Here is a 16,043-nt window from a genome sequence, read left to right as displayed (position 1 = left end):
TATTTTACTGTTCATTTGCAAGCAGCAAGACCGGCCATTTTTGCGGAATAAGATTTGGCGGCGAAAAATGGCCACTTGATGGCGGATGACGACGCAGACGAAGAACGCCCAATCTTCCTTGTGTGTGTGTGTGTGTTCCATCGATCCCGGACTCTGGTGGAGTTGTGCGTCGATCTCGTCTGATGTTATTGATCCGGAGAAGAGTCTGCGTTCACTACAATAAGAATCGACTAGCTATAAATGTTGGTTTTATTTATTTATTTTTTTTTAGTTTAGTTCCAGTTTGAGTGTTGCGTTTGCTGACCGTCTGGCATTTGCGTTTGCACCAGGAAAATTGGCTTTACGGGCAAAACCCACGAAAGATTGTGCGTTCAAAGTCGAACTCGTTGACACACTTTCCTTCTGCCCTTTACCTTTTTCCATAAATTTTTCCCTCTCTCTCTCTTTTGCCTTTTCTTTGTTGGTGTTTTCCAGCTGGATCGAAGCCCGCGCCGCACTTCGCTCCGTGCTTTTTTTATTTTATTTCTCCTTTTTGCTAAGCTTTTCGTCGACGCGCACGCAGCAACCAGGCAACGTGGAAGAGAACTTCCTCTCTCTCTCTCTCTGGGTGTTATGTGATGGGTTTCAGTCCCGTTGAAGCTCAGTAGCGCACCGTCCGCCACCATCTCCGAAACTGGAGAGAGAATTCCCTCATTTTTCACATTTTCCTCCACTTTTAGAAACGTCCGTGGAATTGTTAACAAGTTCATTTTAATTTGCCCACTGCTGGTCCGTGAGCATTTTTTGCCGGCAAATTTTTTTTTTTGGTTTTATGAATTTTTTATCCCCGACACGAATAATTATTGTGCGCGAAAATGACAAAAAAGTTTGATTTTAATTGGCGGATTCCCGTACCAGAACCGCTTCTTCAAGGCAACTCTTTTGATAAATGGACCGAAGTAAGTTGAAAAACATTCAACCCTTTCTTTTTGTTTTTGTTTTTGTTTTTTTTTTGAAAGTCAAAATATAGCGGATGTTTCCGCACGTAGGAATTGTAAAACGTCGACGTATATAAAGGGAGGAAGAAAGAGCAAAGAATCTCGTCCGGACGTTATTGATTTTTTTTTCTCGTTGCTGCCACCGGGGGCACCATATAGTAATAGCAAATTTTTTCTTTTGTTTTCTCTTATTTTTCACTGTTTCTTTTCTTCCTCTTTTCCCAAGAATTGAATTTATTTTAATCTTTTTCTCCTCCTTCCCCAAAATTGATACGATTTCGCTCAGCCAGAATTGAATTATCGATTGTGTGTAGCAGGCAACGACAAAGGCATTTGCCAGGCTTCTGAAAATAAATATTTACCGCTTTTCTCTTTTTCGTTTTTTCCTTATGGAAAATGTTTATAGGAAAAGGACACGTTCGATTTAGAGCCGAGTTGCTTCTTTCAGGTCGACGAGTATGGCTTCTTCATCCATTGGAAGTCGGAACCTCGGGTTAGAATTGAATTATCATGATTTGGAAAAATTCAGCTAAATACGGCAGACGTTTTGATTGATTCAAATGTCGCGCTCTCACTCTCAAATTCTAGGACGGCGACGTGCTGGAGTTGAGCCAGGTCAGCGACGTTCGATCGGGAGGTCTTCCAAAGGTATTACGAAACACAAGAGAGCATGTCTCCTAACAAGCGTGTTATTAATGAATCGCTATTATTATTTTCACAGGACTCCCGTGGATTGAATCAGTTGATGAGCAAGCACGGATCCAACACCGCCCAGGAACTCGATGACAAATCACTGACCATTTGCAGCGGTCTCGACATGGTCAACATCAATTATTTGCACGTCGTTTGCGAGTCAGCCGAACAGGCCAAGGTGAGCATAATTAGTCTTTCGTTTCTTCTGTCGAGAGCCGGTTTCCTTTCGTTGTTTCCTCTTGCGGGCTGCGCGGAAAGATTCTGTTAGAACAGAGATATATAGATTTGTATTGTACACACACCTCCCACCCCCTACAGTGTTGAATGTGATGATGAAAAGAAAAAAAACCTTGTGGGTCGATAATCGCTCAGTGCCACCTACCGCTTAACAGCCAAGTTGTACCGTAGTTTTTTCAATCGAAAGGAAAGGTGTTCAATCAATTAGCTTCGACGATATCTAATATTGCTCAAGGGGTGGGGGAGAGGGAATCAAATGAATAAGACACTGACACCTTCTTCTATGTATAATCGAACCGGAATCGAATTGGTTTTTCTCCAACAACGAACAGGCGTGGCTGGAAGGGTTGCGGCAGATCACCTCGAATGTCAAAGCCAACAACATATGTCCGATGACGTGCTTGAAGAAACAGTAAGTCTATCGCATTTAGAAAGAAGAGCACGGCATCAGAGCGCACAGCACGAAACGCTATAAAAACAGAAATTTTTAAGCAAATCCGAATGGCTCGCGACGTAAATTATACCAAAACAAACAAACTCGTTATTCAAAGACGACGCAGTGAAAACAACTCTATTGACGAATTAGTTGATTGTTATTACATATACAGTCTTGCCTGGATCTATACTACCACTTGAGAGACTTCACTTCGTTTTTATTAGCAAAGTTTTCGTGCACGAAAGATTATTCCGCCAAAAGTATTTATATAACCCGGAATGAAATGGCGGACATATTCTTTAGTTTTGAAGTAAATTAGTAGCGCATAGATTTGGTTTTTTCTTTTCTCTTCCCTTTATTTTTACCGAAAAATGATGGAAAATCGCATCTCCACCTTGTTGTCCTTAATTCAATTCTAGACGTGGAAGGAAGGTCTGCGCACCATTACCAACAAGAACAAGATCATCAATGTCTGCCCTACAACCAACTTGATGAAACAGTGAGTTTGTCCTTCTACTGTGTGCCGTGTACTCACCCTGGGAACCGTTGATGGCTGTTGAAGTCGACCAAATTAAAATTCCCAATTTATGAGTACACGGCACAAACCTCGGAGCATCACTGTTCATCTAGCATTTTTGGTTTCGTATATCTATGGAATGGTTGCTGCTAGTTTGCATGTAGTATTATATAGACTGGAGGCGAATGCTATTTTTAATGTTATTACATGAGCACCATCACAATTTAGAAAATGATGAAATATCAATAAAGCTTTGTGCTTTTGAATATTTTCTGCTTAGATGCACGTTTCGCACCATTGAATTAGTACTTTATTTGCATTTTCTAATTCTCAAACTATTTAATTACAAATTCAACGTTTCTCATTGTGTTTGCCTGCGTGTTTGTCTGCTCCAGTTGGATGCGACTCGGCTTCCAGGTGGATGCAGCCGGTAAAGTGCCAGTCAAAGTCGTGGCCAGAACTTTCGCTTCGGGTAAAACGGAGAAACTCATCTACCAGGCCTTCGCCGAATTAGGACTTCCCAGTGAAAAGGTAAACAATGTTGCAATTGGCTCACAGAAGCCCGTGACTCCCATTTCCCCATGTTTGCGTGTTTTGTCTGCTCACTATAATTCAATTTGCTCATAAAAATTTGATTTTTTTACACCAGGGCGATTCTATGGAAAAAGCTGATTTTACGTTCGAGAAATTCGTCGCACTTTATCACAAAATTTGTCCCAGAAATGATATCGAAGAATTGTTTCAATCCATGTAAGTCTTCTGAAGACGAATAATTCTCAGCTTATCTTGATGTCTGTTGTTTGTAATTAATCCACTTGGATATGAAAACTTTGTGCAGCTATTCGGTTGAATTAACGTGATTTTCTCTTTTGTTTCATGCAGCACTAAAGGCAAGTCGGATGCGATTGGGATCATTCAATTTATCGATTTTCTGAACGACAAACAGCGCGATCCCCGCCTCAACGAGATCCTTTATCCTCTCTATAATGAGAAAAGAGCCACAGAAATTATTGAAGAGTATGAACAGGACAAAGATAATCGCCTTAGAAGTAATCTTCTAAAATTAGGTCTCTAAATGAATGTATGAGTAATTTTGATCCAATGAACAACAGGGCGCTTGAGCAAAGACGGTTTCATTCGTTATCTCATGTCTGACGACAATGCCCCAGTATGGCTCGATCGTCTTGACATCTACATGGAAATGGATCAACCGTTGTCGCATTATTACATCAACTCTTCCCACAATACTTATCTCAGTGGACGACAGTTTGGCGGTAAATCCTCGGTGGAAATGTACCGACAAACCCTTTTGGCCGGTTGCAGGTAACAAAACTCGTTGGAATGAATAATAAATTCAAACCAACTTAACAATTGTCTGTTTAGATGTGTCGAGCTCGATTGTTGGGATGGCAAAGGCAGCGATGAAGAACCCATCATTACTCACGGCAAAGCCATGTGTACTGAGATTCTCTTCAAGGTACGTGAGTCGCCTATATATAGATAATCCCATGCGAAGCCATGTCGCGAAAGCTGGAATTGAATTCTCATTTTGACAGGACGTTATTCTCGCCATCCGCGACTGCGCTTTTGTCACTTCGGATTGGCCGATCATTCTGTCGTTCGAGAACCATTGCTGTCGAGCCCAGCAGTATAAGCTGGCCAAATATTGCGATGAAATCCTTGGTGATCTCCTGCTAAAGGAACCGATTCCTGAATCTCCGGTAAACAAACGTAACGATGCGCCCTGTCGGTATCCCCATGTCGAGTTCCCTCACCCCGTTCGTCCTGCGTAGAACGAAAATAGACCAAACTGGGGGCCCTGTTTGACGTCCCTCACAATGACTACCTTGGGATGACGTTCCACGAGCGCGATAAAAGAACCAACTCGTAAATATTTAGGTTACGATTCACCTCGAGACTTGAACCTTCCGTGTATTGTTTACGCTTGCTCTTGTTTTTGCTGGAAGATTGTTGTTTCGTCGCTTCTCGTGGATCGGCACGTCTGTTCTGGCAACTTTCGATCCGACTCCCAATGGAAAACTCGACTTCCCGACAATTAGCTTGGCATAAGTTTTCATTGAACAGCATTTTTCATCTCGTGGTCTACTTTTAGTTGGAACCCGGAGTGCCTCTGCCAAGTCCGAGCCAGCTGAAGCGGAAGATTCTCATCAAGAACAAACGACTTAAGCCAGATGTTGAAAAGCAAGAGCTTGAACTCTTCCGTCAGGGTCAGTTCGTCATAACAGAGGACGAGGAGAAGGAAGACGCTTCGGCGCCAGCGGCTCCTATTCCTGAAGATAAAAAGGTATTTCTAGAGTTGTTCGTCAACACATTTCTTTTTCACAGAACATTTTGAGGGGCCGCGAGAAGACACAAGGACGTCAAACCATTAAGTCTGGGCTCTCTGCCTGATTAAATATAATTCCGTCTCTTTTCTAAAATAATGATGTTGGGGGAGATCATCATCATCATGTCAAAGCGTTGATGAATGAAAACCCAACTATTTCTGGTCTGTTATTTACACCAAAACCAAAATAAGGAAACTGAAGCCGGCGCCAGCGAATCCCGCTCTCTCAGCTTTGAAGAGAAGATGTTCCAGGTGTACGAGTACAAAGGCGGAACCAATCACATTCATCCTTGGCTTTCTTCCATGGTCAATTATGCAGAGCCTGTCAAGTTCCAGGGATTCGATGTAGCCGAGGGTAATCAGCTTACAAAAACAGCGAAAAGACGCACAACAAAAAAGCAACTTATCTCGATGTGTATCGGTGTTGTTTTGACAGCTAAATATGAGTCTTTATATAAATAGTGTGTAACTATATAGCTCAGATAGTTGAGAGGATTCAGCATGATGGTCTCAACAAACAGCTAACGCGCATCGTTTAATTTTGATTTCATTGTGTTCAGTGTTTTTGGGGATTTTCTTTACTCGAATTGCATGACATTATCATACGATTGCATCCGAATTGGATCGGATCACTCTTTTCAGCTTCTTGTCAAAGTCGACTACTGTTTAGTTTGAATCGATAAGGATTCAGTTAGGTGGCAGCTTCTTTTTGTTTTGGATGGAAAAAAGCTTCTTGATGTTATAACTCTTTCCGCGGGACGAATGGCCCTTGCTGCTTTGTCTAAATAGGAAGGGGATCCAGCAGCACCCGGGGCCCCCACAGAAGGAGATGTACCCTTGCATTCGGGCTCTACATCCGCTGTCCATCCATGGCTGTCTTCCATGATCAACTATGCTCAGCCTGTCCATTTCAAAGGATTTGCTGAGGCAGAACGTAAGATGATTGGAAAATCACAACAAGTAGCAGCTCGATTTTTCTGTCATCCAGTAGCTCAGTTCCTTTCGTTTGGGAATTGCAGGAGCAAAAAGCAAAACAATAAATTGTCGTACATTCTGCGATGAGTAGGTTTTTTTATTTTTAGATCGTCGAATATAGTAAGTCGTGAGCCTGGAAGTTTGGATGAAGTATTTGCTTGTTTGGTATCATGTTTCTTCTCCCATACCACTAGTTTTTTGTTAAAAAACTGCATCCCGAATGAATTATGCTTGGCCTGTTAGTGAATGATGATTGCCACAGATATAACCACTTTTCAAAATCCGTTTAGTTTCTCTTTTTGGTTGACATAGCAATAAGCGACAGCAACTTATGCATTACGTGACTTTTCTCATAATAAATCACGCAGAAAAAAATATTCATCACAACATGTCGTCGTTTGCGGAAACCACCGGTCTCAATTACCTGAAGACTACGGCCATTGAATTCGTCAACTACAACAAGCGTCAAATGAGTCGTATTTATCCAAAGGGAACTCGAGCCGATTCCTCCAATTACATGCCCCAGGTAAATTATGCGTAATTGTCGATATCGAACGCATTTTTAAAAATAATAATATTGTTTTTCTAGGTGTTTTGGAATGCTGGGTCCCAAATGGTGTCGCTTAACTTCCAGACACCTGATTTGCCGTTCCAGCTCAATCAGGGCAAGTTTGAGTACAACGGAAACTGCGGCTACCTCCTGAAACCCGATTTCATGCGTCGTCCCGACAGAACTTTCGACCCGTTTGCAGAATCGCCCGTGGATGGTGTCATTGCCGCCCAGTGCGCTGTCCAGGTATAAGACCACATATAAGAATAAATTATATAAATCTTTCCTGGGTTTATTATCTAAACTCCGTTTTTGCATGGCACCTGCCATAGGTTATCGCCGGTCAGTTTTTGTCCGATAAGAAAGTCGGTACTTATGTTGAAGTCGACATGTACGGTTTGCCAACCGACACCATCCGTAAAGAGTTTCGAACTCGCATGGTTCCCGCCAATGGTCTCAACCCCATTTACAACGAAGAACCTTTCCTCTTCCGAAAAGTATTTAATTCATACATTTAAAAAAAGAATTGATGTCTATACTTAATATTCTTTATTTTCAAATGATCAGGTGGTTCTTCCAGATTTAGCTGTACTCCGTTTCGGAGTCTACGATGAAAACGGCAAACTTCTTGGTCAAAGAATCCTGCCGTTGGACGGTCTCCAAGGTGGATACCGTCACATCTCTCTAAGGACAGAAGCCAACTTTCCAATGGCTTTGCCCATGCTCTTTTGTAACATTGAGCTAAAGATCTACGTTCCGGATGGATTGGGAGGTATGTGTCGCCAAGTGCTCGTATAACACTCCCCTTTAGCATGAATAGGATACCAAAATGTGACATGTTTTCTAGGATTCATGGACGCGCTTTCGGATCCTCGAGCATTTATGTCTGCCAATAAGGAACGAGACAATAAACTGAAGGAAATGGGAATTGAAGAATCGGAACAATCCAAGGCTGCTGTCACTGGCGGCAAACCAGCTCCAGCCGCCGAAGAAGAAGTCAAAAGAGGTGAATTTCTGATTTTGCGCAATCATTAAGCAACGCTTGTTTATTTAACCGAATCGAATCGCAGAGGAAATGAAGTTCGAGCCCGTGACCCTCGAGTCCCTTCGTAGCGATAAAGCGTTTGCCAAGGCGACCAAGAAGCACCAAAAGGACCTTGATTCAATGAGGAAACGACAACAAAAGGAGAAAGCCACCATCCAGAAGAACCAAGTGTCGGCCGTCGAGCGGATCGTTAAAGGGAAAAAGTATAACCGACCACAAAAAGGATCCCCACGAAATTTTTGTTTTCATCATCAAAATTCATTCCGTTTTGATTTGCAGTAAAGACGAATTCATCAACGATCCGGCCCTTAAACAGCTGGTAGCGGATCAAGCCAAAGAGTGGTCCGAATTGGTCGGGCGCCATTTGAAGGAGGAGTGGACCTTGTTGAAGGAACAACTGGAGGCTCAACAGGACATTCTCAAAACGGTTATGCAGGGGGCACAGGGAGCCCAACTGAAGCTGCTGGACGCCAAATTGGAGAAGTAAATCTTTATGCTCTTTATTAGATCTGAGGTGCCGGTTGATGATATCGTTGGCTATTTTATAGAGAGAACAAAGACCTGAAGTCACGTCAAGCGAAAATGGCCGTTGAAACAGCCAAAGAAGTGGCCGCCGACAAGACGCTGCGCAACAAAGCGGAAAAGGAGCGCCGTTTGCGTGAAAAGGCCCAAAATAATACCAAAAAGTTTATCGAGGAACGCAAAATTACCGCCATGAAACAGGGCAAAGAGAAGGAGAAGCTCGTGGCCATGCATGCAAAGCAACTGGAGGACTTGAACCGAGACATTCAACTGGTAACTTTTTACTTTTTCTTGATTTTCACTTTAAACGCCAATCACGCACAGGGTTACGCGTGTGTTCAAGGCTTTGATAGCGAAGCAAACCTTAAACTTTTCCAAACGCATTAGTCTGTTATTTACTTAATGCTCTGAGATTACAAAGTCTTCTTGTTGTACAGTTGAACAGTTTCACTTTAACGACTCGAAGCACTTTGAGCTTTGCAATCTAGATGATCACCTGAGGGTTGTATTTTTATTACTAGTCTTTAAATGTCGTCGGGAGACACAGCTGATATTGTTTTTCTTGTGCAGTTGTAACCGTTTCACTTCTTCTCTTTGTTTAATTTATACCTTTCTCACAGAATATTGAGATGTATAAGAACGCGGAAGTGGAGTACCAGCTGGCGAATCCATATGAATTCTTCGTTTGAGACCTGTGGCGTTCAACTCATTAAATTCTTCGTCATCACATTCCATCACATAATGTGAACCTGCTGTTGCTTGAACATGCGCTTCCATGCCCCCCGTACGTCGCCATACGTTTCATTTGAGTATATTTCTCTTTACATTAAAAACATAAAAGGATCCATTAAAGAATACTCGTAGATGTTGCAATTCCTCTTCCGCGATTGTCGGTACCTCTCATTGTTATTCAAATCCGTAACCTGTATTATTTCGAAATTTTATTTCATCTTTTCATTCTTTTCATACCTAGCCAAAAATCTTTTGGGTGTGCCAACAAACTATGCCTTATGATCGTTGGGACTACTATTGTTCTTTACTCGTTAGATGGCGCTGGATCGGCCTATGAGCCGATTTGTGAATCAATCCCAACTATACTATTTTTTCTTTACTTTGTTTTCACATTTAATTTACAGTTCATTCCTTGAGCAAAATTTTAAATTGCTCTTTTGTCCTCCAGAACTTGTCCACTCCCACTCTCTCTTCTAGACATTGCATATATTCATAGTTGTGAATTTCTTTTATCCAAATACAACGCAATAAAAAAAAACCAAGCCAAGTGTCTGGTTTCTGTTTAGCAGCGACCCGCTACGAATTTCTTTTTCCAAAAAATAAAATTAAATTGAAAAAATAAAAAAGATGATATTATTACGACAGCATTCTTAAATATGAAATTGGCGAATGAAAATTCAATATTTTTTTAGTTATGCTATATTTTACGACTTGCTTATATTAATATAATAAATCGCTTGATGGGTAGGTGAAAACAATGGTCACTAGTTAGCCTTCACCTGTTGTGGGGGAGGGGGAAACACCTTACAAGCAAATAAGATGGCGGCCATACAAGATTCACTATAAACAATCTTCCGCAGCCTTTTTTTTCTTTCATTTCCTTTAGTTTCTTCGATGTTTAAGTTCTAAGTGCTCATTTGGTGGTGCTTTTGGATTCCTGTTTGGTGTTATCATTTTAAAGGTGAGTTTATGTGCATTTTTGCTGTGCTCTTTGAATGGTTAACAGGTGAAAGGGGTGGCTTGGTGTTTTCAACGGCCGAATGACATTTGGTTATCTTACCTCCTCCATAGGCAAAGTCTTTTGTTTTCATGTGTGAAATTTATTGATCCTCGGCATTAGTCGGTCGATAAAAACGTGGACTTGGTACGTGGCCAGTGCGTGCATGTGTTTTGTCATTACCTGAGTGTTACCATAGTGATGTTATAAGGATTTTCAGTAAATCAACATTTAGAAGGCTTCACAAATACCCCCCCCCCCCCATTTTGCCTGTCAAAACTGAATCTGTCTACAATCTTGTTAGGTGTACAAGCCCTTAATGACATTACCTTTGTGACCTTATGTGATTCATTTGAGGAAGTTAACTGCATTGCGTACAATAATGCTGTGCTTTTGAATTGAGTAAGTAGATAGTGTTCAACTCTCGTCTGAGATGTTTCCCTACTAACTGGTTTTCGTTGAAGATGGAAAATGTTTCTCTGTTGTGTGGTTCAAGTTTAGGGTTTAAATTTACACCTGTAATTGGGTTTTAACAGTTGGACGGTCAAGTTATCAAAAAATTTATTGTAATTGAGCATTTGAATCAGAACCATTCTATGCCATGAAACACAACAATAGGCTTTGATTGGAACATAATGGAGTTATTTTGGGTTAACTAGCAACCTTAAAAACTAGGTTGGTAGTGTGTGTGTGTGTTGTGTGTGTATGCGCGTCGTCTTCGTTTTTTTTTTTTACGGCCGCATTCCGGCACGAAACATAAACCAGACGCCTTTGGGAGGGAGGTATATACGCCGCACGTCATTCGGCTGTTGACGTCGTTCAACACGGTTCGTTTCGTCCTTCTCTCTCTTCGCGTTGGCTCCTACTTTTACCTTGTTGTTCGTGTTTGTTGTCGTAGCAGATACAAACATCAGAAGAGGAAACGAGACTCTCATTGGTACATGAAGCGTGATGTCGTTTAGTTCGTTCAATTTCTATGTCGGCAAAGATTGTGTGTAAAGTGCCGCTATTTCTCTTTGAAAGTGTTTCGACTAGTACTGTTTCAAAAGGAACTGATTGTATTGTTTGTTTTCTTGAATAGTTCTAGTTGTTCAATATTCAAAGTTGATTCGCCATGTTCAGCAAGAAGAAGAAGAAATTGGACATTTCGTTGCCTAAAAACTTTGAGCACAGGGTGCACACGGGCTTTGACAAACGGGAGAACCGCTACGTCGGACTACCGCCACAGTGGGCGGGCATCGTGAGCCCTACACCGTCGGCCAAGGGTGCCTTATCGTCCAGACCGACGCCTTTAATCGATCCGTCTGAAATCACCCCAACAGAAGTCCTGGATTTGAAGGTAAAAAAATCTACCACAAGAGCTGCAAACCCCATAATAAACATCCATATATCCCTTATATGACCTTCCGACCACCGAATCACGACCGAAATCTCGGTAACGGTTTTCCTCAACAAAACCGCTTCCGACCAACTTCGACACGAAAGAAACTTGGGCTATTGCTTTCATCGTTGATTCAGTGGTCGTCGTCCCACCTTTTTCCCGTCTAACAAATTCCATGAAGCAGCTATGCACCCTTTGATTTCATTATTCCGTTTCAATAGAAGGATGTGTCGTTGCAGACGATCGTACGAGGAGAAGGCAAGAGCACCGGCAATGGCGGGGTTGGTAAAAACGACAATGGAAACAATGGAGGAGGAGGACCAGGACTGCCTCGGACATCCAGTGTGGTCCGTTCAAACAGTCTACGCTCATCCAGCCCTCCCAAAGCCCGAAAAGATTACAAACCCATGCTACCAGTTCCAGAAATGGGCGAAGGAGTAGGAGGTGAAACGTCACCTCTGCCTTCACCCAATAATGCCAACTATCCTTCTGGCCAGCCTGTCTACGGACCAGGCTATCTCGCATCGCAGCAACACCAACAGCAGCAGCAGCAGTATCCCCAAGGATATTTCCCTCATCAACACCAAGCCGTTCCGAGAGACGTCAGAGACGGAATGGGACGTCCGATTCATCCACAAGGAATCCTGCGGGAAGCAAGTTACCCCTTGCCCCAGCAGCAGATGCCACCACACCAACAACAACAACAACAGGGACCTCCAGCTCCCAACTATCCAGCTCCACCTCCTGTCCAACGGAATTCTCAGATGATGATGAAAGCCGTACCGATGCAACCACAGCCAGGCCATCCAATGCATCCACAGGGCGGCATGCAGGCACAGCAGCACGGCATGCATCCGTCTCAAGGAATGCATCAGCCTGGCGGAGGACCAAGACCTCAAGGAAGCGCCATGCATCCTGGCAGTACAAGTCCGTCTCCTGGTTATCCGATGCCGAATCAACATCCTGGCCATGGCGGAATGCCGGGCCACTTACAAGTCCAAACTGGCAGCCACTACCCAGCTGGTCATCAGAATAATCACGGGCAGAACCAAGAGTATCGACCACCCCTACCGCCACCTTATCAACACGGCGGACCGCCTAACGGTCAAAACGTCAATGGACATCCAGGCCCTCAGCAACCCAACGCGCAGCCAATGAAACCTCCTCACTTGACTCTGCCGCCACAGCATTCAGCGCCTCACTCGAACTCGTCGGCGTCGTCCCAGTCGCACTCTCCACTCCCCCGGAGTCCGACGACTCCTCAACCTCCCAACACTTATCGTCCACCAAGTCAACAGTTCCAACACATGACTTTGAACAACGGACATCAGCAGCAACAACAACAACCTGCAACAGCTCATCCTCAGCAGCCGTCGAGATACCCACAGCAACCCCAATCCAATCCATCGGGTCCACCACCGGGTCCTCTTCCGCCGAAAATCAGTCCACAGCCGCCACGACCGCCATCCAGCAACGCGGTCAACAATAACAGCGGAGCCGACCAAAATCAGAACACGCTGAACAATAGCAAAAGTGTTGTGGTGGCTAAATCGACGGCTGCAGCTGCTGCGGCGGCAGCCGCAGCGGCCGCCGCCGCCGCTCAAGAACAACAACAGCAACAACGATTGACTCACGAACAATTCCGCGCCGCTTTACAAATGGTCGTCAGTCCGGGTGATCCACGGATTAACCTGGACAGTTTCATTAAGATTGGCGAAGGTTCAACTGGTGTCGTTTGCATCGCCGTAGAGAAAAATACTGGCCGACAGGTGGCCGTCAAGAAGATGGATTTGAGGCGCCAGCAACGAAGGGAACTCCTCTTCAACGAAGTATAATAACTGCGTAGTTTATTTTTGTGTCGTTATTTATCATTGAGATTCTCTTCGCATTCGTAGGTGGTCATTATGCGCGACTATCATCATCCGAACATCGTCGAGATGTACGACAGTTTCCTGGTGGGTGACGAGTTGTGGGTGGTGATGGAATATTTAGAGGGTGGCGCTCTGACGGATATAGTCACTCACGCTCGAATGGATGAAGAACAAATTGCCACTGTGTGTCTCCAGTGTTTGCAAGCGCTGGCTTTCCTCCATTCGCAGGGTGTCATCCACAGAGATATCAAATCAGATTCAATTCTTTTAGCAGCTGATGGAAGGGTAATTTATTGTTGATTTATTTCAATCTGTTTTTGTAAAAATTAATTTGTTTACGCCCATCTTAAACCTCAGGTTAAGTTGTCTGACTTTGGTTTCTGCGCTCAAGTGTCACAAGAGCTACCGAAAAGGAAGTCGCTAGTGGGGACGCCCTACTGGATGTCTCCGGAAGTGATATCCCGCCTACCTTACGGCCCTGAAGTAGATATCTGGAGTTTAGGTAAATGAAAGAAAATATATCTTCTTAAAAAACTTAAGATTTGAAAGGCAATGCAACATTCCTTGACAGCCATTGTCTCTCTGTCACGACATCGACGTTTTGTTTTTTTCCCATTATTAATTCTTACAATAACAAAACAGGTATAATGGTGATTGAAATGGTGGACGGAGAACCGCCCTTCTTTAACGAACCCCCCTTGCAGGCTATGAGACGCATTCGGGATATGCCCCCACCCAAGCTGCGCAACGCTACCAAAGTAAGGCAACGGTCATTCAATCTCTCTAAAAGCTACCGCTGGCTGGTTTGGTCTGGCAGGCCGTCAATCTGTGTATTAATTTCGTTCGTTTTTCTTTGTTTGTTTGTTTATGATGAACGTCAGGTTTCCGCCCGTTTACAAGGCTTTCTGGATCGAATGTTAGTACGAGACCCCGCTCAAAGAGCCACCGCCTTCGAGCTGCTTCATCATCCGTTTTTGAGGCAAGCCGGACCTCCAGCTCTGCTCGTCCCGCTCATGCGATCTTTCCGACACTCGCCCACTTAGGTTTTGACAGCTTTTCCTACCGTCGTCATTCATGGCAGTCGACCGTGTGTGTTTAAAAGAAGAAAAAAAAGGGCGTGGTTGGCGATTGACCCACGTCGTCATATGTATTCCGTTAACGCCATGAATCGCCGCGATGGAAATCCCCAAGTATTTTTTTCCCCTCTATTTTCTCTGTATATTAAAAATCAAACAAAAGGTAACCAATGGCAGCTTTTCCAATGCCTCAGCAGCGGGTTGGAATTTTTGCGATTAGATAATAATGAACAAAAAGAAAACAAACAAAAAGAAAACAATTAGAGAGAAAAAAAAGGACAGAATCTTTCGTTTTTCGCCATATTATTTGACAACTTTTTTTTCTTTTTAATTTGTTTTTGAGTTGACCAAAAAAGAAAAGATTGATTTACCTTTTATAAAAATATTTCTCTCCTGTGTTATCAGTATCATATCAGCCTTAATTCTACCTATCCCTCCTTTCCGGATCATTCCGTCCAAATGTAGTGCCTCTTTCGTATCGTCGGATGTTTTGCGAACACTTTTTTAAAAAACCATTTCTTTTTCTCTGTCTGTTTCCATCTTTTCTTTTTTTTTTTTTACGTAAAAACAACAATAACAACAAAAAAAAAGGAAACTCTTTTTTGACGTTTAATAGCCCAAGATGTAATTTTCGTCTACCCACATTTATATCCCTCGTTTTCTGTCCGTCTTGATCATCATCATCATTTCCTCCTTTCGCACTTGTCTCGTTTGTTTGTTTCTCCTTGCGTGAGACTCGATGGCTTTCTCTTCGTTGTTGCTTGCTGCTCGCGTGGCGGCGGTCTCATCTCTTTTTATTCGCGGTACAACACGTCCACGCCAATCCATTACCCTTGATGTCTAATAATGGTAACGAATATTCACAAGAGCCAAGAGGATAGAGAGACGACCCACCACCATCATCATCATTTTTGTTTCGTGTATTTCCTGGACGCGCCAATATCAAACCTATACAAACAACAACCACATTCAACAACAATGAAAGAAGAAGAATACACGCATTTGAATATCATTTTCTCTTTGCTGTTTTTTGTTGTCTGCGGCCTGGAGCTAAATTAAGATCAATGACTTCTCGATACTGGGTATATACGTATTAAATTCTTGTTGTTTTTTTGTTTAAGTAGCGCGCCGGAATTTGTTTCCACTTTAATGTGCAAAGGCCAGGAAACGAGATGTAGAATGTTTCAAGTTTATAAATAGTTAAAGGCTGTTTCTCTGTGGCTCTCGAACGATGAAGAAGAGTGCATCTTTGATGTATTTATAGAGCTGTTGCCAGTTAGTGACGACTTCATCGCTCCAAAACACACACACAAGGACTTTTTTTTTCCCTGACGAAGAAATGTTGTTGGTTTTAAACAGAATGTACATAGACGTCAGGATGTAATTCACATGGGCACATCCAGCTGGAATTCCGAGTGGCTCATCATGTACACAAGATTCTGGGCATCAATTAAAACAGATTGGACTATACACGCAGCTGCTGCGTGCTAACGTGATATTCGCTCTAGCTTGAAAATAAATTCCTTAAAGTATTCAATTTTTTCGTTTCCTCTAGACCCGATGGAAACCACAAGATGATGATGATTATACACACCCCTAGGGCTCTCTGTTTTCTCTATCGATTCGCGGTGGCTCGAGCCACGGCTCATTTACAACCAGCAGCATCTGTTGCTAGGAGAAGAAGAAA

At 43.0% G+C, this 16,043-nt stretch overlaps 2 protein-coding genes and 1 long non-coding RNA gene across 7 annotated transcripts; 2 read left to right on the top strand and 1 right to left on the bottom strand.

Moving 5' to 3' along the window:
* The first annotated feature begins 624 nt into the window (after window positions 1-624).
* LOC124328293 (1-phosphatidylinositol 4,5-bisphosphate phosphodiesterase-like) lies at window positions 625-9,604 on the top strand. 4 transcript variants are annotated; one of them, XM_046787011.1, is made up of 22 exons: window positions 625-938; window positions 1,384-1,470; window positions 1,566-1,625; window positions 1,699-1,848; window positions 2,240-2,319; window positions 3,256-3,391; window positions 3,510-3,610; window positions 3,743-3,909; window positions 3,973-4,183; window positions 4,244-4,337; window positions 4,417-4,581; window positions 4,974-5,165; window positions 5,400-5,562; window positions 6,551-6,708; window positions 6,772-6,978; window positions 7,065-7,229; window positions 7,300-7,504; window positions 7,580-7,738; window positions 7,803-7,980; window positions 8,057-8,260; window positions 8,326-8,572; window positions 8,920-9,604. In XM_046787011.1, the coding sequence occupies exons 1-22, from the start codon at window positions 855-857 to the stop codon at window positions 8,986-8,988; spliced, it is 3,282 nt and encodes a 1,093-aa protein (XP_046642967.1). In that variant the 5' UTR covers window positions 625-854; the 3' UTR covers window positions 8,989-9,604. The 4 variants fall into 4 exon arrangements, with proteins under 4 accessions (XP_046642967.1, XP_046642966.1, XP_046642968.1 ...); XM_046787010.1 differs by lacking the exon at window positions 2,240-2,319 and adding an exon at window positions 2,763-2,842 and having other exon boundaries at window positions 626-938; window positions 8,920-9,603; XM_046787012.1 differs by lacking the exons at window positions 2,240-2,319; window positions 5,400-5,562 and adding exons at window positions 2,763-2,842; window positions 5,997-6,141 and having other exon boundaries at window positions 627-938; window positions 8,920-9,602.
* A 200-nt stretch (window positions 9,605-9,804) lies between these two features.
* Window positions 9,805-15,368, top strand: LOC124328294 (serine/threonine-protein kinase PAK 5-like). 2 transcript variants are annotated; one of them, XM_046787016.1, is made up of 7 exons: window positions 9,805-9,992; window positions 11,110-11,367; window positions 11,649-13,238; window positions 13,305-13,565; window positions 13,638-13,782; window positions 13,923-14,038; window positions 14,162-15,368. In XM_046787016.1, exons 2-7 carry the CDS (start codon window positions 11,143-11,145, stop codon window positions 14,321-14,323), a joined length of 2,499 nt encoding a protein of 832 aa, XP_046642972.1. In that variant the 5' UTR covers window positions 9,805-9,992; window positions 11,110-11,142; the 3' UTR covers window positions 14,324-15,368. The 2 variants fall into 2 exon arrangements, with proteins under 2 accessions (XP_046642972.1, XP_046642971.1); XM_046787015.1 differs by having other exon boundaries at window positions 9,806-9,992; window positions 11,631-13,238.
* LOC124328300 lies at window positions 9,903-10,914 on the bottom strand. Its single transcript, XR_006916256.1, has 2 exons — window positions 10,358-10,914; window positions 9,903-10,211 (listed from the first exon to the last, which is right to left on the bottom strand). It is a non-coding gene; the product is annotated as an uncharacterized LOC124328300 (long non-coding RNA).
* Window positions 15,369-16,043: the final 675 nt, after the last annotated feature.

This window comes from Daphnia pulicaria, chromosome 3, assembly GCF_021234035.1.
Source record: "Daphnia pulicaria isolate SC F1-1A chromosome 3, SC_F0-13Bv2, whole genome shotgun sequence".
NCBI classification, from domain to species: Eukaryota; Metazoa; Arthropoda; class Branchiopoda; order Diplostraca; family Daphniidae; genus Daphnia; species Daphnia pulicaria.
The sequence above is the reverse complement of the archived record's forward strand: the minus strand, read 5'-3'. Positions and strand labels throughout refer to the sequence as shown.